The sequence below is a fragment of the Sciurus vulgaris genome, assembly GCF_902686455.1.
Source record: "Sciurus vulgaris genome assembly, chromosome: X".
Taxonomy (NCBI): Eukaryota; Metazoa; Chordata; class Mammalia; order Rodentia; family Sciuridae; genus Sciurus; species Sciurus vulgaris.
This window is the reverse complement of record NC_136471.1, coordinates 2,081,009-2,106,479: the sequence shown is the minus strand read 5'-3', so window position 1 is coordinate 2,106,479 and position 25,471 is coordinate 2,081,009. Positions and strand designations below refer to the sequence as shown.

The window sequence follows — 25,471 nt, the reverse complement described above, 5'->3', positions numbered from 1 at the left end:
TGGGAACACAGGGAGGGGCTGGATTAGCCTGCACTGAGGATCCTGAGGGCCATGGGCAGTGGGTTGCTTCATCTCATCTGCCTACCTTTGAGGAAGGTGACTGAGTAGGTATGGAGGCTCAGAGGCCCATGGCTTAGATGCCAATCCTAAATGGGCCTGAGAAGACTCATGTCCCCAGCCCACAAGAACTTGCCTATGGTATGGAGGTAGACTGCAGGACTCTAGAGCCATGGGTGGAGTCCCTGGGCCTACATCAGTTAAGGAGCCTCGGTTGCCTAGGACTAAGGAGGTCCCCCGCCAGTACTGGCTCCCTCCCCTCACCATCCTCTGCCTGCTGGTCTGGAGACAATGTGCCATCATCATCTCATTAACCCCAGTATCCCCACCTCTTGTCCTTAGGGATGATGGGTGACAATTAGACTAGGAGGGGTCGCTGTCATTGTGAGGCCAAGACCAACTGTGGCACTCCTCAGAAAGCTGACCATGGCTCTGGTCATAATTCAAGTCTCCGTGTGTGCACGCAGCCTCCCAGTCCAGACCCTCAGCTTGGGCTCAAGGTGGGCACTAGAGCCAGGCTCTGGGAGAGGTGTTGTGAATGAGGCAGCTGTCTCCTTGCATACCTCACGGGCACCATGGCACCAGGTCCTTGCTCAGCCTCTCACCAGTCCGGTGTCCTGGCAGCTCAGCACCTGAGAGGCTCCATCATACTGACCTGGCCTCCAGTCAAGAGCTCTGACTCATGGGCTCAGACCCCTCTCCTCTCCAGCCTCATCTGCCTCATCTAGATGGTGACGGGCAGGGCGCCTCCTCCCGGATGATAAGCAGCTCCCCACCCACCCCAGCCTCACCACCGGGACTCTGACTTTGCTTCTCCCCAGACCACCTTGTCCCCCAACCTGGTTTCTTGTCTCTCTCTTCATGTGCCACTCTGTCTTCATGTCCCCGCGTCTGAACCCAAGAACTTGCATCTCCCACTAGTTGTCGTACTCCCTCTCTTTGTTCCTTTCCAGAAAATCTGTGGAAAGCAGGTTTCCACTCCCTGTCTCCAGTGACCACTCTGTCCTCCTCAGCAGTTATTCTTCCAGAGATTCCCATATCCCTGGGCTCTGGCTGTGCATGTGCTCCTGGTCACCTCCATGCCCTGCTCCCTTTGCAAATTAGGCTGTGTGACCTTACAGTCATGGGAGTGGGGATATGGTCAAGGCCCAGTGGCTTTCCTGCTCTTAGAATGTCCATGTCCCAAATGCACATTTCCATCTTATAAAGCTGCGTGGGACCGAGTGTCTAGACTCCTTTGAAGAAGACAGGGAATCTGTGTTTGGAGCTGGAGAGATCTTTCCTAACAGGAAGAAAGTTCTCCTTCAGAAAGGGTCTGGTAACTTCTTTGGCATCCAGTTGAAACCAGGCTGATGTCACCCACACCCCTTTGATTGGTGACCTTCCCACAAACCCACTGAAGCTGCCTGGATGCTTACTTTTCCTGGGAAGCTGCTTGCTGCTCTCTTTTTTCCTGTCTCTGGGCAACCCTAGTCCACAGCAGGCCCTGATGGGCCCCTCTGTGCTTTTCCCTTGTTGGGTATTAATCATCAGTTTCCTGCAAAGCCCCACTCAGAGCACAAAACAGCACAGGGGCTCTTTACTCATGTGTGCACCATGCGGAGGCTGGTAGCCCCTCTACCTGACCAGCATCCCTTCCTTCCACTGGGCTCTCTCAAGCACTCCCACATGCTTGGCCCCAAAGGTCTGCAGAGCTCCTGCCTTCTCCAACCCCAGAGTCTAGAGAAGAGGCAGCCCAGCCACAGTTCCCCCAAATCAGCAGGTCAGGCAGGGCCTCTTGGGGGTGCCCAGGACTCAAGCTGGCCTGTCCCATCCTTTCCCTCTGTGCTTCTACTGCCCTCCTGGGACACTATGCAGGCCTGGCGGACAGCACCAATGATTTGGAGAAGCGCAGACAGATCTACGGGCAGAACTTTATCCCTCCCAAGCAGCCCAAGACCTTTCTGCAGCTGGTGTGGGAGGCCCTGCAGGATGTGACCCTCATCATCCTAGAGGTGGCTGCCATCGTCTCCCTTGGCCTCTCCTTCTACGCACCTCCTGGAGAGGAGAGTGAAGGTGAGGGGCAGAGCTCTGGGCTGGAAGGAGTGGAGGGAGAATCCGAGGATGTCCCACCCTGGGCTCAGCTCCATAGCTTCTCTTTCTCTTCCCTTCTCTCCTTGGGCAAAGCCTGCGGAAATGTGTCCGGTGGAGCAGAAGACGAGGGGGAGGCTGAGGCTGGCTGGATCGAAGGGGCCGCCATCCTGCTGTCTGTCATCTGCGTGGTGCTTGTCACGGCCTTCAATGACTGGAGCAAGGAGAAGCAGTTTCGAGGTCTGCAGAGTCGCATCGAGCAGGAGCAGAAGTTTACAGTCATCCGGAACGGGCAGCTCCTGCAGGTCCCTGTGGCTGCACTGGTGGTGGGGGACATCGCTCAGGTCAAGTATGGTGAGTGTGCTGATCTTCACCCACCCTGTAAAGGAAACCTGATTCCCATTTCCAAGAAGCATGGGCCAGAGGAGACGCCCCGTGCAGGCTGTCTGTCGGTGCACAGGCGCCTTAACCTGCATGCAGGAGCATGAGGCAAGTGGGAAGGGATTACTTGAGATGCAGTCACACCCCGGGAAGCAGACTGTCTCCACAGCCTCTATGGAGGTGTCTCCCCACTACTGCAGGGTGGAAATGTTGACCCTGTCCCCTGCAAGCTGGACAACGTGGTTAGGTGTGGGTGGTTCCCTCCCCCACTTGAGGGAGAGTGAAAGAAGAGGGCTTTTGACTCCCTTGAGCACCTGGTTCATCAGGTCTAGAGGGACCTTCCCTGGGAGAGTTGGGAGGAGGTGGGGGGAGTCCTGTGGATCCACAGCCTCTGGTTCTGGCTCCGGGCCGACCTGTAGGAGACCTGCTGCCTGCCGATGGCGTGCTCATCCAGGGCAACGACCTCAAAATCGATGAGAGTTCCCTGACGGGCGAGTCGGATCACGTGCGCAAGTCAGCTGACAAAGACCCCATGCTACTTTCAGGTAAGGGCCACCTTCCCAACCAGCCCAGTGCAGTGGGATTGGAAGCCATTTGGTCCAACATCCCCATCCAAGCCACTTGCCAAACTCACCTCAAGGAACAATTTCCCTAAATAGCCCTTCCAGTTAGGGAATAGAGGACTGTACCCATCATCAAGCCAGCATGGGCCACTGGAGAACTGGTGGTGGTACCTACAGCCACAGGGCTGCAAAGGGCCCTTGGTGGTCCTGAATGGGGAGGGAACTTGATGGGGGGGCAAAGCAGCACTTCTCCCAAATCTATACCTTCAAGAAGATCCAATGGAGATAAGTGTTCCCTTTCCAGAACATTCTGACTTAGCCTAGCATTTATCCCAAGGGGAAACACAGTGTGAAACTGGAAAGGCCAGAGGCCTCTGGTGGAGCCTGTGAATGGCTCACCTGTGCTTCTTCCAAATACCTGCTCCTCTGTGCCTCTGGGTTTCCTCTGAGCCTGGCTAGGATTTGGGTCAATACGGCTGTAGTAGCCTCTGAATGCTGAGTTCCTGCCTCTGGGATTCCCTGGGAACCGTTCTGTGGGCATTGAACATGTCTCCTGCCAGGTGGTACAAATCTCTGTCTCAGTCTCTCTGTGTTGCTGTACCAGGCACTCATGTCATGGAAGGTTCTGGAAGAATGGTGGTAACAGCCGTTGGTGTGAACTCCCAGACAGGCATTATCTTTACCTTGCTTGGAGCTGGTGGAGAGGAGGAGGAGAAGAAAGATAAGAAAGGTAAGGCAACACTGACTTCCAGTTTCTAGTTGTGACTGGGACAGCGGGGCACTGCTCTTTCTTCTTCGTCTGCCTGTTGGCAGTCCCCTGCTGGCCAGTCCCAGGCTTCCAGGAGAGCCAGCCCTCAGAGGATGAGAGGCCATGTCCTCTCTTCTGCTTTTTCTTGGCAATCCTTCTTCTGGGGTTTTGTTCCCAAGAGCCAGCAGGCTGGGGGCCCCTCCAAATCTGCGTAAGGGCAGCTTCCCTGGAATGGCTGCTTCCTGAAGGCTTTGGGATGCTGTGCCTGGACAGGAATGAGGTCAGAGGGACAGGGGTTAGACTCATTGGCTTCAGGGTGTGCAACCCCCACAGTCTGGACGGCAAATGCTCAGTAAAGTGCTGAGAATCCTGGGTCAACATGACGGCCAGGGAAATGGGGGTCACAAACCCAGAGGTGGAGTGCTCTTGAGCACATCAAGGAAGAGAGAGCAGAAAGGATAGGATTTGTAAAAGGATGCTGGGATGGGAGGAGGGCAGAATTGGCTCACCAGTGGGCAATAGGCACTCACCCTAGGGACAGCAGTGTCAAAGGACAGATGACTTTAGAGAGCCCAGCTCCATAGTGGCCCTGTCCTGCTGGGCACAGAGGTAGCCCGCTGCCCTGCAAGCATGGCCAGTGTCCCCTTTGGTTCTCATTTTAGGGGTTTACAAGCTATGGAGCTGTCCTCTATACTCTCTGACCCCCTGGGTCTTGGCACTGTGCATCAGGCCATTCCCTTGTGTCACTCTGACCCACATCTGCTTACCACTCCCTTGGTTCTGGCCTGTGTTTGCCCGCAGGCCTCTCCTGCAGCCCAAACCAAGTGGGGAGTGGAGATTTCTGGATGTGTGCTTCCCCTCTACAACTGCAAAGGACCTGCACACGTGGGGAGAACTCTGCTTCCGGCAGGAAGCCTCCAGCAGGGCTCTGGGCCAATGATCTGGGGAAGGGACAGTTAGTCTTAGGCTGCTGGAGCCAAGAAAGCAGGTGAGACAGTCAACATAAAGGAAGAGTGCTCTAGCAGCCCAGTCATGGGTCACCTCTTGAGGCTCTCTGCTCATAGAGGCAGTGACAGAGGAGCAGGGTGAGCTGCAGTGGCTTGGAAGCTTCCATGGACCATCTTTTGGCCACCTGGGCCTGTGTGTTCCATGTGGTTACCTCCCTGCTGCTGCCAGGCCAAGTCCTCCCTCCACCACCTCACATTTGCCGCATTGAGGTCCCTGTTCCTGCAGGGCGCAGTTCAGTGTCCTTCCTTAGCAAGTGTCCTAAGGGTGCATAGGCACATAGGTGAGCCAGGCCTCATCTGGGCTGGGCTGGCCAGAACTGGAGTCCCTAGACCTTTCTACAGGGAAGAACAATTGACTCTGCCTGGTGGCCCCTGGTCCCAGCTGTTTAGCAGGGAATCCCTTTCCACACAGGACCTCCAGGGACACCCTCCCCCCGCTAAGGTTCTCTCCCTTGAACTGCTGGAGCCTACACTGTCCTAGTGTCCCCTGTGGTTCCTTTGCAGAATCCTGACTTCCTGCTCTCTCTCTTAAATATTGGTGTTCTTCACAGCTGGGTCCTAGGCCCTTCCTCCAGTCCCTTTCAGGACCTTTCTTCCAACTCCCCTCAGCACCAATAGGCTGTGCAACTTAGGGGCCAGAGCTTCTTTGGGGAGGGGTGCTCTGAGGTGCCGGGTCTCCCCACTCCTTGCCTCACTGACTCCCCATGAGTCAGCCCAGCCTGTTGGGCATACAGTGCCCCCGTCCACCTGCTGCCCTGCCCTTGCCTTTGACTCTAACTCCTACATACCTTCCCCTTGAGGTTCCTCCCTCCCTCCCCCACGGTGCCTGCACTCGGGTCCCCCTCCTCTGGCAGTGCTGAGCCCACATGCCTCCGTCCTGCCCTAGAGGCCTAAGGCTAGGTCTATAGTCCATCCTTCCTTTGGGCCCTCACAATCCCAGGGCTTCCAGTGGTGCCCCTACCTGCCATGCTGTTATCGTCTTACTGTTATCCTGTGTCTGTGGGTGTCTCCCCCCTGCACCTCAGAGGTCCCCTTCACCTCCAGACTGTCCCCAGCCCCCACGGGGGCCCTGGGCAGAGGCCCTAATCTATGTCCCACGTCTGGATAGGAGGGGAATCTCTCCATGGTTCTTGGGGACCCCAGATCCCAATCCCCCTGCCTGGGAGCTACCTGGCACCTTGTCTGTGTTCCTGGATCCCCATTGACATGAGCTGTTGTGTGGTGACTGATAGATGATCCCACAAGCCCCTCCTGCCTGGTCAGCTCACCTCTGGATTGGAGCCGCTATAGGCATTGCCTCCAGGACAGCCCTTCTAACTGCCACCCACCTCGCACAGCCCTCAGGTGTGGTCAGCACTGTGGGAGGGCCCTGCTCAGGACAGCAGTCCTTTCGGAAGCCTCCCACTGCTCTCCCACGTGACTCGGGGCCCATCCAGGTCTGCCTTCAGGGCTTTGCCGTGTGTCTGGTCTTAAGGCCCAATGGGAGGCCCTGGCTCTGGGTTTTGTGTGTTAACCACATGCTGGGAGATGGTGGCAGAGTGAGCCTGGAAAGCACAAGATATCAAGTTGGTCCCTCTGTGAGCGGTATCAGGGCCGCCAGCAACCAGGTGCATCCTTCCCTTCCTATCCCGCGTGGACCCATGCTGCCTGCTGTCCTGTGCATGTATGTTTAGATGTTCTCAAGTCTCCGTGTCTGTCATTCCTCTTCCGTTGTAGGCAAGCAGCAGGATGGGGCGATGGACAGTAGCCAGACCAGAGGTAATGTGTGTGCAGCGCTGCTCAGGGCAGCTGAGGAGCCTGGGGGAGGGGGCTGGGGAGGGGGGCGTAGGGGAGGGGCCGCCCACCACCAGAGCAGGATCAACACCAAGAGACCAGGTAAGTGAGCTCCATGGTTCTGCCCCGGCCTGAGAATGGAGGAGCACCCCCCGGGTATCCACAGACAATTCTGGAAGACCAGACCAGCCACCTAGATGTTGGCTAGCAGACACCTGGGTCATTGGCCATTATGCACCTGGGGTCTGTGCATAAAGATCATCTGTGATGGGCACACTGGGTCCTCTTTGGCCAGAGAAGGAACCAGAGGCATAGAGAAGTTGATGTTCCCAAAGCTCTGGGCCCTGTGGGTTTCCAAGGTCAGCTCCCTCTGACTGAGCCTGTGAGCCAGGGGCAGGGTCCAGCTCTCTTCTAAGCCTGAGTCCCTGTGGCCTCTGGCACTCTATGGTTGGGCACATACCTGGCTGAGACATGGGAAGAAGTGGCTGGATAGCAGGTGGCAGCCCAAGGAGAAGTGATGGCAGCTCAAATCAGCAGTCAGTTCTGGGTGCTAAGAGTGTGACAGCGGGTAAAGCAGGGTCCTCAGGAAGTCACGGTGCAAGAGGTGGACAGTTCTCAAGCACAACGTGGTGTGTGCGCACGCAGGGCCCCAGGGACTGGGACCAGGTCAGATAAGCCAACTAGAGCTCAAAGGATAACTGAAGTTGGGAGGGCATTTGGGGATGGGCTATGAGGTGTGACAGTAGCTGGGGCACAAGGATAGAAGTGGCCCAGCTGGGCAGGACTTGGCTTATCCCTGAGGCTGCTGGGAGGAAGGAGCTATGGTGAGTGGCCTTGGGCTGGGAGGTGGGGCGAGGGGATGCAGAGGTAACGGCTGTTGCGCCAAAAGCCCCATTGCAGGGGAGATCAGAGTAATGGCAGATAAAGACAAGCAGGGGACCTCCCAGTTGCTGGGTCAGGTTGCCCCTCTCTGAGAAAGAGTGGCAAGAGCAAGTAGAGTAGATGTGATCACTTTGAGTAGTGCAGCTGGAGACTCCTGGAGCTTGGGGAGTGTGTGAGGCTGAGCTTGGCAGAGGGAGATGACAAGTGGGGGACTTACCACCACACCAAAGGCAACAAGGATGAGGAGGGAGCGGGGAGTAGAAGAGCAATTTGCTCCAGCTGGCAGGCAGAGAGTCAGTTGGAGGGTCAGAAAAGCTTGCCTACAGCAACCCAGGGAGCATAGCAGTGGGAGTAGACAGCCTGAGCAGGGCCCCTAAGCCTCCAAGGGGAGCAGGGAAGTGGCTTGTGCACCAGTGGGCAGATGAGTCAACTTCAGGTTCTGGAACATTCCTTGGACCACAGACCTCTCCTCAGGTATTGAAATTTGGGGTATTCCAGGACTGGCCACCTGTCTGTGTGCCCAAGTACCTTGTTCTTGTGTCTGTCCTCCCTTCCCATGAGAGAACCATTTCTCTCTCCCACCTAGGACAGTGCTAGAGCTGCCCAGCCACCTCAGGAGGGCCTGAGCTTAGGCAGCAAGATGAGGCAGGTCAATAGACTCCCTTTCCCATGTTAAGCTTGGAATTGTATAAGAGAACCCCCAGTGAATTCCATTTCATCTTGTTTGGTATGGCATGTCTTCCCCTGTGATAGCCCCTTGGAACTCTTCACCCTAGCTATGCCCTAACTGAGGCCATGTTATTCTTCTGTGTGTAGCTAAGAAGCAGGATGGGGCAGTTGCCATGGAAATGCAGCCCCTGAAGAGTGCAGAGGGTGGGGAGATGGAAGAGCGAGAGAAGAAGAAAGCCAATGTGCCCAAGAAGGAGAAGTCGGTCCTACAGGGAAAGCTTACGAAACTGGCTGTGCAGATTGGGAAAGCAGGTAGGGACAGCCAGAGGTACCCAGCCAGGGCCACCAACTGGGCATAAGGGACACTGGGATTGTGGAGATGGAACCGTGTCATGTAGAGCCAGGATGAAGGGATATTGCAGGTGGTGTGGGCCAGGCAGCCAGGGACCAGCTAGGGTCTGGCCCAACCCTCCCCAGTAAGCATGGATTCCAAACCCTTCCCTAAGGCCAAAGTCACATGCTGACCTGTTACCCAGCATGCTCTGCCCACAGCATGGTCAAAAGGCAACCAGCAGCATTGAAGGCCTGCTGGCTGGAACTCTAAGTTCTGAGGGTCCCCCCAGCCATGCCTCTCATGCCATTGGACATAGGCTCTCTGCTGTCCATCCCACATGTCCTAGGGAACTTGAGCAAAGACCATCCCAAGCTCCCATGCAAACAGATCCTGCTTTGCCCCTCCGAGCCACCCCCCAGCTGTTTATCCCAAACATGAAGCAAATCTGTCTCAAGCTGGCCACAGCAACAGTGCCCCTTACCTCTTCTTCCCTCTTCCTTTCTCCTCATCAACTGTGGCCTCCATCATGACTGGGCAGGGCTGGTGATGTCCGCCATCACTGTCATCATCTTGGTCCTCTACTTTGTGATTGAGACCTTCGTTGTGGATGGCCGGGTGTGGCTGGCAGAATGCACGCCCGTCTATGTGCAGTACTTCGTGAAGTTCTTCATCATCGGTGTCACTGTGTTGGTTGTGGCTGTCCCTGAGGGCCTGCCTCTTGCTGTCACCATCTCCTTGGCTTACTCTGTCAAGGTAATAACAGTGCTTACAATTGTGGGCTGTCAGTAAGCACCTGGGCTGCACCTAGGACTGGGGGAGGTTGGGAGGCCTCCGGGAGGAGGGAAGGCATTGAGTGGGGACTGAGGGGCATCTTTGAAGATCTGTTGACACAGAGGGACTTGCCGTATTCAGTAGCTTTTCCCACCTGAATCCCTGGGCACAATGAGATAAGCCAGAGAGCACATGGGTGGTGAAGTAGACCTGAGGGTTGGCATCTGTGGGACACAGGAATAGGGAGGTCAGAAGGGTCAGGAACTGAGGACACTGGTGCCGTTGGCAGAGACGGAAACCGGGAGGCTCTGGGACGTCAGGAGACTGTGGGAGGAGCGTGGGACAGCATCAGGGAATGACAGGGCCAGTGGGGAACCTGAGAGGGGGCTCTGAGGAGAGCGACTGCTCCCTGTTTGATGAGCATCCTTCCGTCTTACAGGCCTGCTGCCTTGGGTCAGCCACCACCCAGCCCAGGGCTGACCGGGGTCCCCAGCGGGCTATTAGTGTATTGACCATCTCTCATTCCCTTTAACCTGATGAGTGAACAACACCAGTGCCCCCACCCCATCAATGCCCTTTACAGAAAATGATGAAGGACAACAACCTGGTACGCCACCTGGATGCCTGTGAGACCATGGGCAATGCCACAGCCATCTGCTCAGACAAGACGGGCACGCTCACCACCAACCGGATGACTGTGGTCCAGTCCTACCTAGGAGACACCCACTACAAAGAGATTCCAGCCCCCAGCGCCCTGACCCCCAAGATCCTTGACCTCCTGGTCCATGCCATCTCCATCAACAGTGCCTACACCACCAAAATACTAGTGAGCTGGAGCAGGAGGGCAGGCTGACCGAGCTGCTGTGGGACAAGGGAAGGGGGCTGGGCTGGGGTGTGGCATGAGCTGTCCTGAAAGCTGACTAGACCCCCTTAAGAACTTCTGAGAGGCCCCTCCATGGTAGAGCGCTGGCCTAGAATGCATGAGGCCCTGGCTTCCATCCCCAGCATCACGACAAACATTTTTTTTTTGAGCAGAGTCTTTAGGGTACTGGGCACCCCCCTCCCAGTCCCTGGCATGACAGGGTGCTCCAGCTACTGGGTGGGGCCTGCAGCTTCTAAGTCTGGTGGATGAGGAGAAGCCTGCCTGCACAGGGTCACCTAGTCCACACAGGGGAGCAGTCCTCTGCCCCCTGGCACCACACCCTAACAACATGGTAGCCACGACTGGGCAGGAGCCAGGCCCCGGGGGCAGCACGGAGGGTGCTCTTGGCCTCGGTGCCATCTTGGCTCTCCTCGCCCTGCAGCCTCCAGAGAAGGAAGGCGCTCTCCCACGCCAAGTGGGCAATAAGACGGAGTGCGCTCTGCTGGGCTTTGTCCTGGACCTGAAGCGGGACTTCCAGCCCGTGCGGGAGCAGATTCCAGAAGATAAGCTTTACAAAGTGTACACCTTCAACTCAGTCCGCAAGTCCATGAGCACGGTCATCCGCATGCCTGACGGCGGCTTCCGCCTCTTCAGCAAAGGGGCCTCGGAAATCCTGCTCAAAAAGTGAGTGGGCAACAGGAAGCAGCCAGGGGTTGGGTGGCTGGGGGCTAGTTTAAGGGTATATACGAGATTTCTTGTTTTATTTTTGTGAAAAAATTGACCTAATATAAAACTGACCATTTGAACCACTTTAAAGTGTACAGTTCAGTGGCATTAAGTATATTCACAATGTCATGCAACCTTTACTACTCGAGTTCTAAAACACTTCCATCACCCCAAAAAGAAGCCCAAGACCCACTAAGCAGTTATTGTCCATCTCCTCGCCCATCCAGGCAACCACTGATCTGATTTCTGTCTCTGCCTATTTTGGACATTTCATGTAAATGGAATCCTGCAGCTGGGTGCAGTGGCACACACCTATAATCCCAGCTACTCAGGAGGCTAAGGCAGGAGGATGCAAGTTTGAGGGCAGCTTGGGCAACATGATGAGACCCTGTCTCAAACTAGAAAATAAAAAGGGCTGTGGATGTGCCTCAGTGGTAGAGCACCCCTGGGTTCAATCCATAGTATCACAAAGAAAAAAAGGAAATCATGCACTTTGTGGCCTTTTGTGTCTGACTTCTTTCACTGAGAATACTGTCCTCAAGGTGCATCCATGTATCATAATTGCATTTCTTTTTGATGGTTGAATAATATTCCATTGTTTGTATAAGATCAATTTTGTTTACCCATTCATCTGTTGACAGACACTAGGATTTTTTCCACATTTTGGCTATTGTGAACAATGATGCTATCAACATTCATGTACAAGTTTGTGTTTGAAAATACACATTTTCAACTCTTTTGGATATATCCTATTTCAGTCAGCTTTCCGTTCCTATAACAAAAACCTAAGATATATCAGTTTATAAAGAGAAAAGGTTTGTTTTGTCTCACCAATTTGGAGGTTTTGGTTCATGGTCACTTGGCTTCATTGCCTTTGGGCCTGTGGCAAGACAGTACATCATGACAGGTGTGTGTGCTGGAGCAAAAAGTCACTTATTTCATGGCTGGGATGAGAAGGAGAAAGAAGAAGAGACCACAGTCCCACAATCCCCTTCAAGGGCATGTCCCCAAGGACTTAAAACCTGCCCACTAGACCCCACTTCTTTAAGTTTCCACCACCTCCCAAGAGTGCCAAGAAGGGCACCAAGTCTTTAACTTTGGGGGACATTCTGTCCCTAGCCCCCAGTGGTTCATGTCCATCTCACAATACAAAATGCATTCAGTTCTTCTCCAAGAATATCCAGAGTCTTAACTCGTCCCACTTTGCTTAAAAGTCCAAGTCCAAAGTCTCCTCTGAGACTCAGAGCAAAATCTTAGCCAAGAGCCCCTGTAAATTTTTAAAAAGAAAGTTACATTCTCCCAAGATACAGTGACATAGGATAAGCATTCTCATTCCAAGATGAGGAAAATAATATGGAGGGACCAGACCAAAGCAAGACCAAAACCTAGGAGGCAGACATTAAATCCTAAACCTCCAGGTCTGGCATCTGAGGTACACCATGTTGGTATGTGGCTCCCAAGGGCTTGGCCAACCCCACCCCTCTAACTTGACTGGCTGCAGCCCACAAGGCCAGTCTCTTGGGCTGGCAAACACTGTTGGCGGTTTCCTCCAAGCAGACATTCCTCCCTCCTGGCATCCTCAAACTCCCTGGGTCTCCACTGCAGAATGAGCTTCACCCTCAAGGCTCCATGCATTGCCCTGGCAGTGCTGCACGCTGCCTGCACTCCCGGCCTTTCCTCTAAAATCTTGGTAGAAGCCTCCATGTCCCCATGACTCTTGCTTCCTGCCTGCCTGCAAAACCAGCATCACCTGAATGACATCAAGGTCTGCCACCAGTGCAAGCTGTTCCTGGGCCCCCTTGAACCATGACTGTAGCTGCCTCTGAGTGCCTTTCTGGTTAAACACGGGAAAACAAATCCCAGGGAAATGAATCCCTAGTCACTTTGGGGTGAGCATGGCACCCTGGGGCTTTCTTCTCCCAGACTCTATCCTGGAAATTCTTTGAAAGCAATTTACAGTTCTCCATTTCTGAGCATGAGATGGCACTCCATTCCTGAGATTCCCTCCAGGCAGCTTTCCTGTTATCCACTTGGCTTCCTTTTAGTGACACTAGCAACCACAACAGTACCCTCTTTGGACAGAACATTACAAGCACTTCTTTTCTGGCCAAACTGCAAGTTTTGCAGATCTTTCCACTCTATTCCTCTTTGCTCCTGATTCTCACAGTAAATTTGGCTAAAAGCAGGCAGGAATAAACACCCATGCCATAGCCTGAATACTGTCTGCCTCAAAATTTCCTCCTCCAGGTAAACTAGTTTTTCACCTTGAAACTCAGCCTCCCACATATTCTCAGGACATACACAAAAAGCAGCCAAAATCTGTGCCATAATGTGAAAAAGGATGGCCCCCTGTGCCATTTTCAATGGAGCCCTTGTTGCCATCTGAAACTCGTGAGCACAGTCTTTACTGTCTGTATTACTCTCAGCAAGCTGGTCCTCTGAGCTCCCAGGAGAATCACCATGAAGCTCTGCTTATAGCATTCTGACCTTTCTCCAGCCTGCTCCTTCAAACTTTCCAAAGTCCTCCCACAAACCCATTCTGAATATTCTTCCACACTGTCAGGTACAATCACAGCAAGGACCCGCTTCTTGGCACCAGTTTTCTAGGCATCCCTCAATCAAGTCAGGTTGACATCAAAATTAATCATCATGTCTACCTAAGTGTACCATGATGGGTCATATTATAACTCTATGTTCAAATTGTTTTCCGAAATGACTACACAATTTGATGCTCCCAACCAGCTATGTAGAAGAATTCTAACTTCTCCTCATCCTTCCCAATACTTGTTATTTTCTAGTTTTATTGTTATTATTATGGTCATCCTGGTGTGTGTAAGGTTGTATCTCATGGTGGATTTGCTCTCCGTTTCCCCAAGGACTAAAGCTGTTGAGCATTTGTTCAAGTATTTAGTGGCCAGTTTAGGTTTTCTTTGGAGAAATCTCTATTGAAACCCCTTGCCCAGTTTCGAGTTGGGTTGTTTGTGTTTTTATTGTTGCGTTTTAAGAGTTCTTTATATATTCTGGTTACTAGATTCTTATCAGGTATAGGATTTGTAAATATTTCCTTCCATTGTGTTGGTTTTTTTAACTCTTGAGAGTGTCCCTAGATACACAAATATTTTAAGATTATGATGAAGTTCAATTCATCTATTTTTGCTGCTATTGTTTTTGTTGGGTTTCTTTTAGAAGTGATGAAACTTTGAAAGTTGACTGCAGTGATGCTTGTACATATCTGTGAATATACTAAAAACCATTGAATTGTACATTTTAAATGGGCAGATTGTGTGGTATGTGAATTATAAGTGAATAAAGCTATTTAAAACAACAGAGGGGGGAGCATGCAGCCTTGCCTCCAAGCATCCCTGCTCCCCCCACCCTTTCTCAGCCTGCACTCTTCCCTTTGGCCTTGGCCTCTCTTTTACCCATTCCCTCTGCACCACACACCTGGATCCTCCTGTACTTCCCTGGTGGGGCACCCAGGGTTCCCTGTGGCCCCAGGCTCAGCCTGCTCACTGCCCTCAGTAGATCTGATCACCAGGTGAGCCCCCAAGACACCTCAAGAACAGCCACTGCAACCTAGGGCAAAGGCCACCTCCTCCCTGAAGTGGCCCCTGCTAGGTTGGGAGAGGAGGCTGGACTTGGGGGCCCTAGATTTGTTTCTGTGCTTCTCCTTTGGTGCCCACTGTGGCTAAAAATTCAAGTTCTGTAGCAGGGTCTGAAGTCCAACCCCGGCTCCACTCTTTGCTGACCATGTGAACATGAGCAAATCAGCTGCCCCATCTCCCCACGGCCACCATGGTTTCCCCTCATAACTTATTTCCTGGGAGTATCGTGAGAATGACATGAGTGAATCTGTGTTCCTAAGAAGACATCAATCTTTGCCAGCTTTTGTTATCGTTTCCTTCTGTCTTGACAACCAGTTTCTTCTTCATTAGTTTCCCTGTGGTACCTACCACCTAAGCCCATTCACATCTTCTATCACACCTGTCTTTGGCTGATTCCTCCCTGTCATATCTGTTCTGAGAAGCTCCTGGGTCCTCAGAGCTTGGACTGAGATTGCTGCTTTTCCCATTCCATGGTTACAACTGATAGTCTGTGGCATTTGATTTTTGCTGATGTTCCGCATCCTTGCCCCGTGGAGGCCATGGGAGAACTGCCATAAGTCAAGGGCTCCCAGCCAGGTGGGGTCCCCCAGCCAACTCTAGTGTATGAGGGTCCAGAGGCTGCTGTAACAAATGACCCCAAACCTGCTGGCTTGAAACAACAGAAATTTATCATCTCACAGTTCTGGAGACCAAAAATCCAATGTCAAGGTGTAGACAGGGCTGTGCTCCTTCTGACAGCTGTAGGGGAGAATCCTTCCTTGCCTTTCCCAGATTCAGGTGGTGGCTACAATCCTCGGTGCTCCTTGGCTTGCAGCTGTATTACTCCAGTCTCTACCTCTGTTGTCACATGGCCTCCTTCCCTGTGTGTCTGTGTCCTCTGCTCTCTTTATAAGGACATTTGTCATCAGCTAAAATCCCACCCTAATCCAGTGTGACTGGCACTGCTTCCTCTTGTTCTCTCCCTGTCTCCACCTCGCTCCACCCCGCCTCCCCTCGCCCCAGGTGCACCAACATCTTAAACAGCAATGGTGAACTGCGAAGTTTTCGTCCTCGGGACCGGGATGACATGGTGAAGAAGATCATTGAGCCAATGGCTTGTGATGGCCTCCGCACCATCTGCATTGCCTACCGAGACTTCTCTGCAGGCCAGGAGCCCGACTGGGACAACGAGAATGAGGTGGTGGGTGACCTCACCTGCATAGCTGTCGTGGGCATTGAGGATCCCGTGCGGCCTGAGGTAGCCACCCCTTGGTAACTGCTTCCTGGACCTGAGATGTCTGATAGGTGGAGGGGCAGCCTTTTTCCACACTTGACCTCCATGGTGTACTTCAGACACAAGCGTGCATGGAGAGAGCCACTTTCTCCTTGCCTTCCCAGCTGTTACACCTCTTACTGCACAGTTACAGATAGAGCAAACCAGCTAGCTGCCGGAGTGCAGAAACACAGGATAAGGCGGTCAGTGGCAGAGACTTGGGGTCCTCCTGGGGGCACGGCCATTGCACCCCAGATCACGCCCTCCTCAATACACTTGATCCCCTCCCTGGGGGCTCTTGTCCTTGACCCACATAGAGGTTCTGGCTGCCCACAGGAAGCCCCCTCCTGCTTGGACCCAGGTCATAGCTCAGGCTCCACCTCCTACCAGGTGAGTGAGTGTGGCAGTGAGATCTTCAAACCCCACCCTAGCCCTCCTCCCCCCACAGAACCAATGGACTGACGGGGATGGTGAGGGAGAGGGAGAGCCAGGGATGACTGAGCAGGTTTGGGGGACAGGGTGGGCAGTTCTCAGTCAAGGGTTTAGTTGGATCTGAATGGTATTCAGAACATCCCCATGGAAATGTCAAGTAGGTCAGTGGCTACAGGAATGGAGAACTCAGAGCAAAGGTCCTGACTGGAGAGAAATTCCAGGAGCATCATTGTATGGGCGATGTCACTGGGACAGTGTGCAGCTGCAACAGAGGTCAGACAGGGAAGAGAAACTTCAAGGGCCATGTGTCCCTTGAAGCAGGTACAGAGCAAAGTTTACCCAGTCATGGCCTTGATATTGGGAAGTCATTCAAGACTTTGACCTGAGCAGGTTCCATGGATGGCTGCTTTTTACTCTTTAAAGATGGGAGAGGCAGAATCTGGGAGGGCCTTCTGTCTTCACAGACCCCCTCTATTGCTGTCACCTCATGCCAGAAGCCTGAAAACATATTTATAGGAGCTACAGTGGAGGGGTGACAGGAGAGGAGAAGCTTCATGCTTTGGACATGGACCAAAAAAAAAAAAAAAAAAAAAAAAACTCAATTCAGAAGAAAATGCCCAGTGGCCATGGGTCATTATCAATAGAGCAACCCTGCATTACAAGGAGAACCCAATGTGAACGGGCATTAGGGTGAGCTCCTGGGCCTGCTGTGATATATTTTTATGTAAGTCTTCATCTCAGAAAATGTCAAACACAGGCAAGTTGTGGTAAGGGTATAATAAAGATCTACTTTCAGGGGGTGCCACAGCAGGCAAGAGAGAGGCCACCCCAGGCTGGGCAATGGCAGAGGGGCCCAGGAAACAGAAATGGCTCCTTTTTGACTTGAGAGTGGCTTTAGAGAGTCCAGGAGGCAGATCTCAGTGACTTGTCTCAGGTGAGAAAGCCAGGCAGATCCCCAGGGAAATGGGTCAGCCAGGTGGCAACCAGGAAGAGAGCACACAGGGCCTTGTGAAGCTCTGGTGCCAATAGCAGAAGGGAAGGCACATGGGCCTCAGATGACCCTGGTGTGAGCTGTGCCCACAGGAAGCTTGGAGTTGGGCCGCCCTGAGGCCTGAGCAGGGCCTCGCAGCTCCTCCACTGAGCTCTGCATCCCTGAGGAGGAAGCAGGGAGAGGCACTGAGCAGATGGCAAGGGAGAATCAGTCTCTTGAGAAGGGGGTCGCCTTATAGAGAGGGTCCTTCTTGCCACCTGGGTGGCAGGCCCAGAGCCCCAAGACTGCGTGGAGAGTCTGGCAGTCACTACTGAGGAGCAGGCCCAGCTTGGGTCTGCAGCTCCTGGCTGTCAGGCTTGTCCCAGCCACTTGGTGGCAGCAGAGGGATGCCTTCCAGATGCTCCAGGGCTAGGAGCTGCCTCACTACCTTGCTTGGAGGGGAGTTGCCTCCTGATAACATAGGGTCTTACCCAGCACCCCGAGATCCTCAAAGAGCAGAAAATATCAAGGGTACACATCACTGGGGGTGCTCATCCTTACTTTTAAGGCCATTTGCTCCAGGGATCATCAAGTTTCTCAGGCACAGCCTTAAAGGGGGGCCCCTCTATTCTTGCCCCCACTCTCCGTGGTTGCTCCCAGGCCACTCCGCCCCAGTCCTCCACAGCCTGACTCCTGCCCTAGGATCCCTAGACCAGAGGACTGGGCACCTGCACATCCTTGCATCTCTCTTCCTCGGACTCAGTGTCTGTCCCCAGGGCATCCATGTTTATCCCATCAGTGCTCACAGTGACCCCACTGCAAAATTAGCAAGCTTAGGCCTGACGGCTTTCAATTCCTCAAGCTCTGGATGGTTTCTCCCTTCCATCACCCCTCCCCCTTCCCGCTCAGTGCATCTGTCGGTCCCTATCTTGTCTGCTTCCTTTCCCACTGCAGCCTCAGGGCCTAAAGAGCCACTACTTCATTGGTTTGGGAAATGTCCTTTCCATCCTCCCCTCACTGGGATGATGCCATGACCTCCTGGCTCATCTCCTGGCTTCCCACTTGCAACCCTGGCTGACCTGTTTTGCACTCAGTGCTAGAGGGGGTCTCTTTCTCCTTCCCTTGTTCCACGACTGAATATGCTATTTGGAAATGAAATGCATGCTACGTAACCAAGCAATGTTCCATTTCCCCCAGCAAGTGGATGATGTAAAGCCTACATCTCTCAGAAAAAGATTAATGCCTAGGGAAGATGTCTTCAGCTCTATATTGTTAAAACAAAACAGAAATAGAGACAGTGAGAGAGAAACCCAGAGCTTAGTCCCGGCTCTGGCTGTTTCTGAGTCAGCTGGCCACTGAGTCCTCACACTGAGCCAGGGTCCCAGAGGGATGGGTGTGGAGTGGGCACTGCTAGCCATGGGAAGCCAGTCAGGTAGCCAGGCTTGGGAGGTCCCTTTCTCATTCTTCTTTAGAGTCAACACCACTACCCTGCCAGGCTGCCTGGGGACCTGGGCTGGTTCTGCTCAGCAGCCCTGGAGCTCAGTTTACCAACTGGAAAATGAGGTTAACAGCTGGGTGAATCTATGGCCACTCACATACCCTTTCCCAGACATGAATATGATGGTGTCACTTCACGGCATGAAAGCTTCCAATGGCTTCTCCCAGCCCTGCACACTGCCAGGGCCTGGATCTGAGTCATTGCTGGTCTCTGGAGGAGGTGGGTTGAGAATTGAGGGAGGCACCCACCGACTGTGAGCTGCTCTCTGGGCCTCCTCTGGCCCTACCCTCCACGGACACCCTGCACTGAGTCCACAGGTTTGGCTTCACTGCCAGCTCTGGATGTTAGAAAGGGTACAGCCCAGACACCGAGTAGATTTTGCCTTACTGGCTCTGCCCACTCCTCTGGTCTCTTGCAGGTCCCTGAAGCTATTCGCAAATGCCAGCGTGCTGGCATCACAGTTCGAATGGTGACAGGAGACAACATCAACACGGCCCGGGCCATTGCAGCCAAGTGTGGCATCATCCAACCAGGAGAGGACTTCCTGTGCCTGGAAGGGAAGGAGTTCAACAGGAGGATCCGCAACGAGAAAGGCGAGGTAGCTCCCTGCCGCCTTAGTCCCAGTTCTGGCTGCTTCCACGACCTCCCTTCCCCGCCCTTCGTAGCCCCTCTGCCAGCCCCCCACCCACCTTACCTCTGCAGTGTCCATGTGCTTCCCCCAGATAGAACAGGAGCGACTGGACAAGGTGTGGCCCAAGCTGAGGGTGCTCGCCCGGTCATCTCCCACTGACAAGCACACTCTGGTCAAAGGTAAGTGAGCTCACTCAGCCTCTTCCTGGGGGGCAGCAGTGGTGCCCAGGCATGTCCTATCAGCTGCTCCCATGTGGGTCTCCAGGGCCGGCCTAGGAAGCCAGGATCCCCAGCTCTAGATGCATTGCTTCTAGAGACCCATGAATAGAAAATGCCCAAGCAAGAGGAGCCCACGGAGGCTGTCTCCTCATTGGAACAGATCAGGAAATTGAGACCCAAGGGAGGGAGACATTTACCCAAATTGCACAATGCCAGGCCTCTCCCTTCTACCAAATTGCAAGCCCTCAGCACTCCTGATGGGCCAGAGTGGGGTGGGGGACTTGACCCACAGGTGCCCAGGAGCACGGGGGCAGCCTGCCCCACAGACCACTTGGCTGGGCTGCAGGGGGACAAAGTGTCTCCACACCTACCAGATGGCACTGGCCCTGCCCTGCCCCATTCTGTGTTCCAGGGATCATTGACAGCACTACTGGTGAGCAGCGGCAGGTGGTGGCAGTGACTGGAGATGGCACCAATGATGGGCCGGCCCTCAAGAAGGCAGATGTGGGATTTGCCATGGTAAGTCACCCAGGGCCAGGCCAGCTCAGCTGAACAAATGACACCTTGAGTCTCACAGAAAGTAACCGTGTGCCAGGAGTGAAAGACCATGTGAGGGCAGGTTTTGCAGGAGACTAGAAAGTTCTTTCTCTCACATCCTGGCACTTGGGCCTATATGAGCTCTGCCTTCCTTGGGTCTCGATTTCCTGTGGTTTGTTTAAAGACGTTTGGCATGATGACAGTGTGACATCATTGAGAAGGGGAGCATGGGGTGGGGCTCACCAGTAATGGGCCCTGCCTACCATTGTCCACTCCCAGTCCACTCTCAGTGGACTCTGGGGCCCAAATGTGATTAGCAGAGTCCCCAGTGGGGTCTCCCTCTGTGCTGCTTTCCTGTCACGCACATAGAGCTGGTTCTTCCCTCCAAAGTCCAGGCCCACTCGCCCTGGGGCTCTGGGCTCGGCCACTGGAGGCAGAAGCCTGACAAGCCCTGTTGCCACTCTCCACTTCGCCCACATTCAGTGCAGCCCACCAGGGATCTGGCCCACCCCTCCAGGCCTCCAAACCTGTAGGGAAGACTGAGTGGGGCTTCCTGCCAGCAGCTCCCATGGGGCCAGGCCTGAGGTGGAGCAGGAGAGGGCTGAGCAGCTTTGTATAGCTGTCGCCACATCTGTGCTCTGTACTGGAGAACCCACTGTTCCAGCTGGGACCCCAGGGCCTACTTAGCAGCTTCCCTAGAGCCCGAAAGCCTGAGAAAGCTGGTGAGTGGCCACGTCATCAGCATCCTCTGAGTTTAGGAGCAAACTCCCTGTACTGTGATATGCAATGACTCTGTTCATAGCAGAAGACCATAATGAATTAAAACGAGTGCTGTTCCTAGCTGGGGAGAATGTTGTTTGGAAGGGAAAGGGCTGGGGAGCCGAAGGGGGCTGAGGAATGGGTCCCATGGACACTCTGCTTTGGACACTCATGGACTCTGTGTTTTCGTGCCATCCCCAGGGGATTGCAGGGACTGACGTGGCCAAGGAGGCGTCTGACATCATCCTGACCGATGACAATTTCACCAGCATTGTCAAGGCGGTCATGTGGGGCCGCAACGTGTATGACAGCATCTCCAAGTTCTTGCAGTTCCAGCTGACGGTCAACGTGGTGGCCGTGATTGTGGCCTTCACAGGAGCCTGCATCACTCAGGTGGGCACCAGAAGCTGCGGAAGTTTTCTGAGGGCAGTAGCTTGGGCTGGAAAGCTCAGGCTTAAAGGCCAGGCGCAAAGCAAGTACTTTTTTCAATTTGCTACACATTCTTTTTAACTGAAATCAAATTCACATACCCCCAAATTCACCATTTTAGGGTATACAGTTCACCAGATTTTCTAGTATATTCGCTGTGTTATGCAACCATCACCTGTATCTGATTCCAGAGTATGTTTATCAGTCCAAAGGAAACCCCATACCCAGTACAGTCACTCCCTGTCACCCCTCCCTGAGCCCCTGGCAATCACCAGATCCGTGCAACCCATTAAGATGTGGCCTTTGTTTATAGCATCTCACTGAGCACAGTGTCTTCAAGATTCATTCATGTTATAGCTTTAGTCAGTACTTCATTCCTTTTTATGGCTGCACAGTATTCCATTGTACGGATATGCCACATGTGTTGCTCAATCATCAGGCAGTGGCCTATTGGGTGGCTTCTACTTTTTGGCTATCAACTGGTGCTACTAGGAACATTCATGTGCAAGTTTCTGTGTGGACATATGTGTTCCATTCTCCTGGGGACTCCAGGTTTCTCCCTTGGTGAAAACTCCTCCCCTTTTCCCCATTGGTGAGCGTTCAGAATTGATTTGTTCCCTATTAGAGATGGAAAAACGTATTGTCAACAGGTAGTTAAATTATTTGCTGATTGAGTTGGTCTTTTTAAAGATTTTTTTATATTGGGATCTAAATCACATGACACAAACTTTTCCATAATAACCATTTTAAAGTGCTCAATTCAGTGGTTTTTAGTATATACACAATGTTATACAACCATCCCCACTATCTACTCCCAGAATAGTCTCATCACCCCAAAAGGAAACCACACACCCACTTCCGTCCCCAGCCCACAACTCCCCTCATCTGCTGTCTCTATGAAGGTATCAGTTCTAGAAATGTCAAATGAACGGAATCAGGTCTCTGTGAAGATAATTTTTCAAGAACGACTCAGGAATGACAAGCAGGCAGGTCAGAGTCAGAGTTCGGGCGTCTTCCTGCTCCACGGGAATGGGAAGAGGGATCATTCTGTGGTCCCAAAGCTGGCCCCCTTTCACTGGGCTTTCAGCCTTCTACCAAGGATTTGCAGCACACCTTTTAGACGCTGCCAGCAGGCAAGAGAAGGGAGATGGCAGGAACCGGAAGCCTGGCAGTAAACCCCCGCTAACATAAAAGACACCTAGGGCTGCAGACGTTATGAGCTTATGGGAATGGTGGCGTTGACCCAGAGTTGCAGTTTCTTCCACCCAAGCTGTCCCCAGTTGGGGGACTGGACAGCCAGCCTACAGACGGGTGACCATGCCCTCTCCACAGGACTCTCCTCTCAAAGCTGTGCAGATGTTATGGGTGAACTTGATCATGGACACATTTGCTTCTCTGGCCCTGGCAACGGAGCCTCCCACTGAGTCTCTGCTGCTGCGGAAGCCTTACGGCCGGGACAAGCCCCTCATCTCTCGCACTATGATGAAGAACATCCTGGGCCATGCTGTCTACCAGCTCACCATCATCTTCACCCTGCTCTTCGTCGGTAGGTTGGCCCCAGAGCACGCGCATCACGGCTGGTGCATGCAAGGCCTTCAGGACACGGGCTTCCCTCGTCTCCCGGCCCAGCACGGGGTGCTGCAGCAGTTCTTGACTGAGTGGGGAGTGGAGGAAGGGGCAGGTCGCTCCGCACCCTGGCCCTCACCTCCCTGCCCTCTCACTGTGTGTTTCCCACCGGGTGACTGACGCAGGGAGCCCCTGCCTCCTCAGCCCTGCCTCTCCTCCCTCCAGGGGAGCTCTTCTTTGACATCGACAGCGGGAGGAACGCGCCCCTGCACTCGCCGCCCTCGGAGCACTACACCATCATCTTCAACACCTTCGTCATGATGCAGCTCTTCAACGAGATCAATGCCCGCAAGATCCACGGTGAGCGCAACGTCTTCGATGGCATCTTCAGCAACCCCATCTTCTGCACCATTGTCCTGGGCACCTTTGGAATTCAGGTAGGAGGGGCCGTTCCACATTTATTCTGGGCTGCTTTCAAGGGTGGGGACACAGGGCTTCACGGCCCCAGGACTCATGTGGTCCTGGCCTTCCCGCCTCTAGTCACAAAACCAGTCTGGACTGTCCTGGCTTTCCTCTTACCTGTGACTCCACTGTGCCACAGAGGGGTTTAGTAGGCCTGAGTCAGAACTGACTTGTCTCCCCTATGCCAGAAGTACCTTCCCTGACTCCCTTCTGGTGTCATTCCTATTTCTGGCACCTAATTCCTTGGTGTGAGGCTGCTATAATTCCTGAAGATTCTTTTGGAGATGCCTACTGTGCAGGAGGGGCTGAGTACTTTGAAATGCAGTGTCTTCAAGGACAGCTTGAGCTATAATAAGGCTCACAAATTGGGAGACAGTGCCATTGAAAGATAGTTCCTTGCTCACAGATCCCAAACAGAGGGCATGCCACACCACAGAGGCCACACAGAAGTGCCAGTCAGGAGGCAGAGGGACAGAGAGCCATGTACAAGGGCCTTTATTGTGGCCTCCCCAAGACAGGATCAGAAGGCTTAGGACTGGCTGATGTGAACCATTTTAGCCCACCCTGGTGCATGGGGGCTGTCCTAGTTGTTGGGCACCACTCCCTGGGAGGGAGTTAGGGAAGGGGCTCTGGATTGGTTGTTTTGTACTTGAAGAGCTTGCCCCTGGGAGTAGGACCTCTTCTGTGGTGGAGAGAGGGAGACAGAGACAGGACACCAAATCAAAGTGCTATTCACATTATGGGGTCACCCAGCACAAGGGCATCTGGTGCATGCCTATGGACATGGGGTGGTACGTGAGGCTGCATGCTGTGCTCAGCCAGTCTGAATTCACCTTTAGGCATTTGCTGAGGCAAAATGGTTGGGAAGGACCCCCCAAGAAGGAAAGCCCGGTCTTCTCCCAGGGTGCAGCCAGTCTGCCTGGGGGAGCCGACAGCCCTCTGACTCTGACCAGGATGACCTGGTTCCAAGAGGCTAGGGCCAGCCTGGTAGGCAGAGCAGGCCAAGGGCTGGGTTGGATGAAGGGCAGCTGGGAAATGTACCAGCAGTCCACTGCTGCTGGACCCACCCCTTCACATCCCCTTCTGCAGATCGTCATCGTCCAATTTGGCGGGAAGCCCTTCAGCTGCTCCCCTCTGTCCACAGAGCAGTGGCTCTGGTGCCTGTTTGTTGGTGTTGGGGAGCTGGTCTGGGGACAGGTGAGTGTCTTCCAGTTGGCTATGCTGATGGCACCAGTGATGCCAGAGTCCTGGCTGGCCTAGGGTCCCACTGACCCAATTCCTTACTCCTGGGAAGGTGCATAACATGTTCAGGTGGGCGGCTCTGCACAGTACGACTCAGGCCTGTGACATACCATGACTCAGAGGTGAGGCCACAAGTGACGGTACCAGCAGCAAAGTGCCATGCCTGGGATGTCCCAGGGCCCAGGAAACAATGCATTGTTCCCCTTCCCATGATAGTAACCAAAACTTGCCCCTTAAGCCTGAGTGGCTTGGGGGCTTGGTGGTAGACCACTTGGTAACATGCATAAGGCACTGGGTTCCACCCCCAGAACCACACACACACACACACACACACACACAATTAACTGGGTGGCTTGGACAGTGCCACATATTTGAAATTAAACAATACACTAATAAATGATACCCTAATAAATAATCTGTGGGGCAAAGAGAAGTTCTTGAGGGAACTTAGGAAGCATTTCCACCTGATGGAAACTGGGGGACCACACATGGTGATTAGGTCAGGAAGCCACAGTCTAGCTGACAGGAGCCAGATCCTCCTGCCATTGGTGCACGAGAGATCTCAGAAAGCATTTCTCTGGAATTCCCGAACCCTGGCACAGGAAGCTGAGTCCAGGATCCACCCCTCTCTGTGTCTTAGTCAGCTCAGGCCACCATAACAAAATACCAGACTGGCAGCTTAAATTACAGATGTTTATCTTCTCACAGCTCTGGGGGATGGAAGTCCAAGATCAAGGTTCCAGCCAATTCTGTTTCCGGTGAGGGTCTCTTCCTAGCTTGTGGCCAGCTGCCCTCTCACTGCATGCTCACAGGGCCAAGAGAAAAAGTTGGAGCTCTCTGGCGGCATTTAATTTAATCTCCTTCCTCCAAAAACCACATACTGGAAGGTCCAGGGATTCAGGGGAGGAAGTTGGGGGCCACAGCTCAGTCCATGCACTCTGGATTTTGTGTCTTGATCCACTGGTGTCACCCCAAGCCATCCACAGGGGCTCCTGCTGGCCCTGGAATCAGTCCTCAGGGCCAGTTC

At 53.5% G+C, this 25,471-nt stretch overlaps 1 protein-coding gene across 9 annotated transcripts in view; it reads left to right on the top strand.

The window, feature by feature from the left end:
* ATP2B3 (ATPase plasma membrane Ca2+ transporting 3) overlaps window positions 1–25,471 on the top strand; it is a 65,683-nt gene that overhangs the window by 22,052 nt on the left and 18,160 nt on the right. For 6 of the 9 annotated variants that reach the window (XM_079123868.1, XM_079123870.1, XM_079123866.1 and 3 more), the window contains 17 exons: window positions 1,915–2,112; window positions 2,224–2,481; window positions 2,928–3,053; window positions 3,676–3,801; window positions 6,543–6,584; window positions 8,298–8,462; window positions 9,023–9,237; window positions 9,839–10,081; window positions 10,560–10,801; window positions 15,451–15,685; window positions 19,019–19,198; window positions 19,323–19,410; window positions 19,862–19,968; window positions 20,947–21,138; window positions 22,507–22,720; window positions 22,966–23,177; window positions 24,292–24,399. In XM_079123868.1, coding sequence (XP_078979994.1) covers window positions 1,915–2,112; window positions 2,224–2,481; window positions 2,928–3,053; window positions 3,676–3,801; window positions 6,543–6,584; window positions 8,298–8,462; window positions 9,023–9,237; window positions 9,839–10,081; window positions 10,560–10,801; window positions 15,451–15,685; window positions 19,019–19,198; window positions 19,323–19,410; window positions 19,862–19,968; window positions 20,947–21,138; window positions 22,507–22,720; window positions 22,966–23,177; window positions 24,292–24,399 — 2,951 coding nt within the window. The remainder of the gene's footprint in view (window positions 1–1,914; window positions 2,113–2,223; window positions 2,482–2,927; window positions 3,054–3,675; window positions 3,802–6,542; window positions 6,585–8,297; window positions 8,463–9,022; window positions 9,238–9,838; window positions 10,082–10,559; window positions 10,802–15,450; window positions 15,686–19,018; window positions 19,199–19,322; window positions 19,411–19,861; window positions 19,969–20,946; window positions 21,139–22,506; window positions 22,721–22,965; window positions 23,178–24,291; window positions 24,400–25,471) is intronic. The other 3 variants (XM_079123871.1, XM_079123869.1, XM_079123873.1) reach the window with 1 other exon arrangement.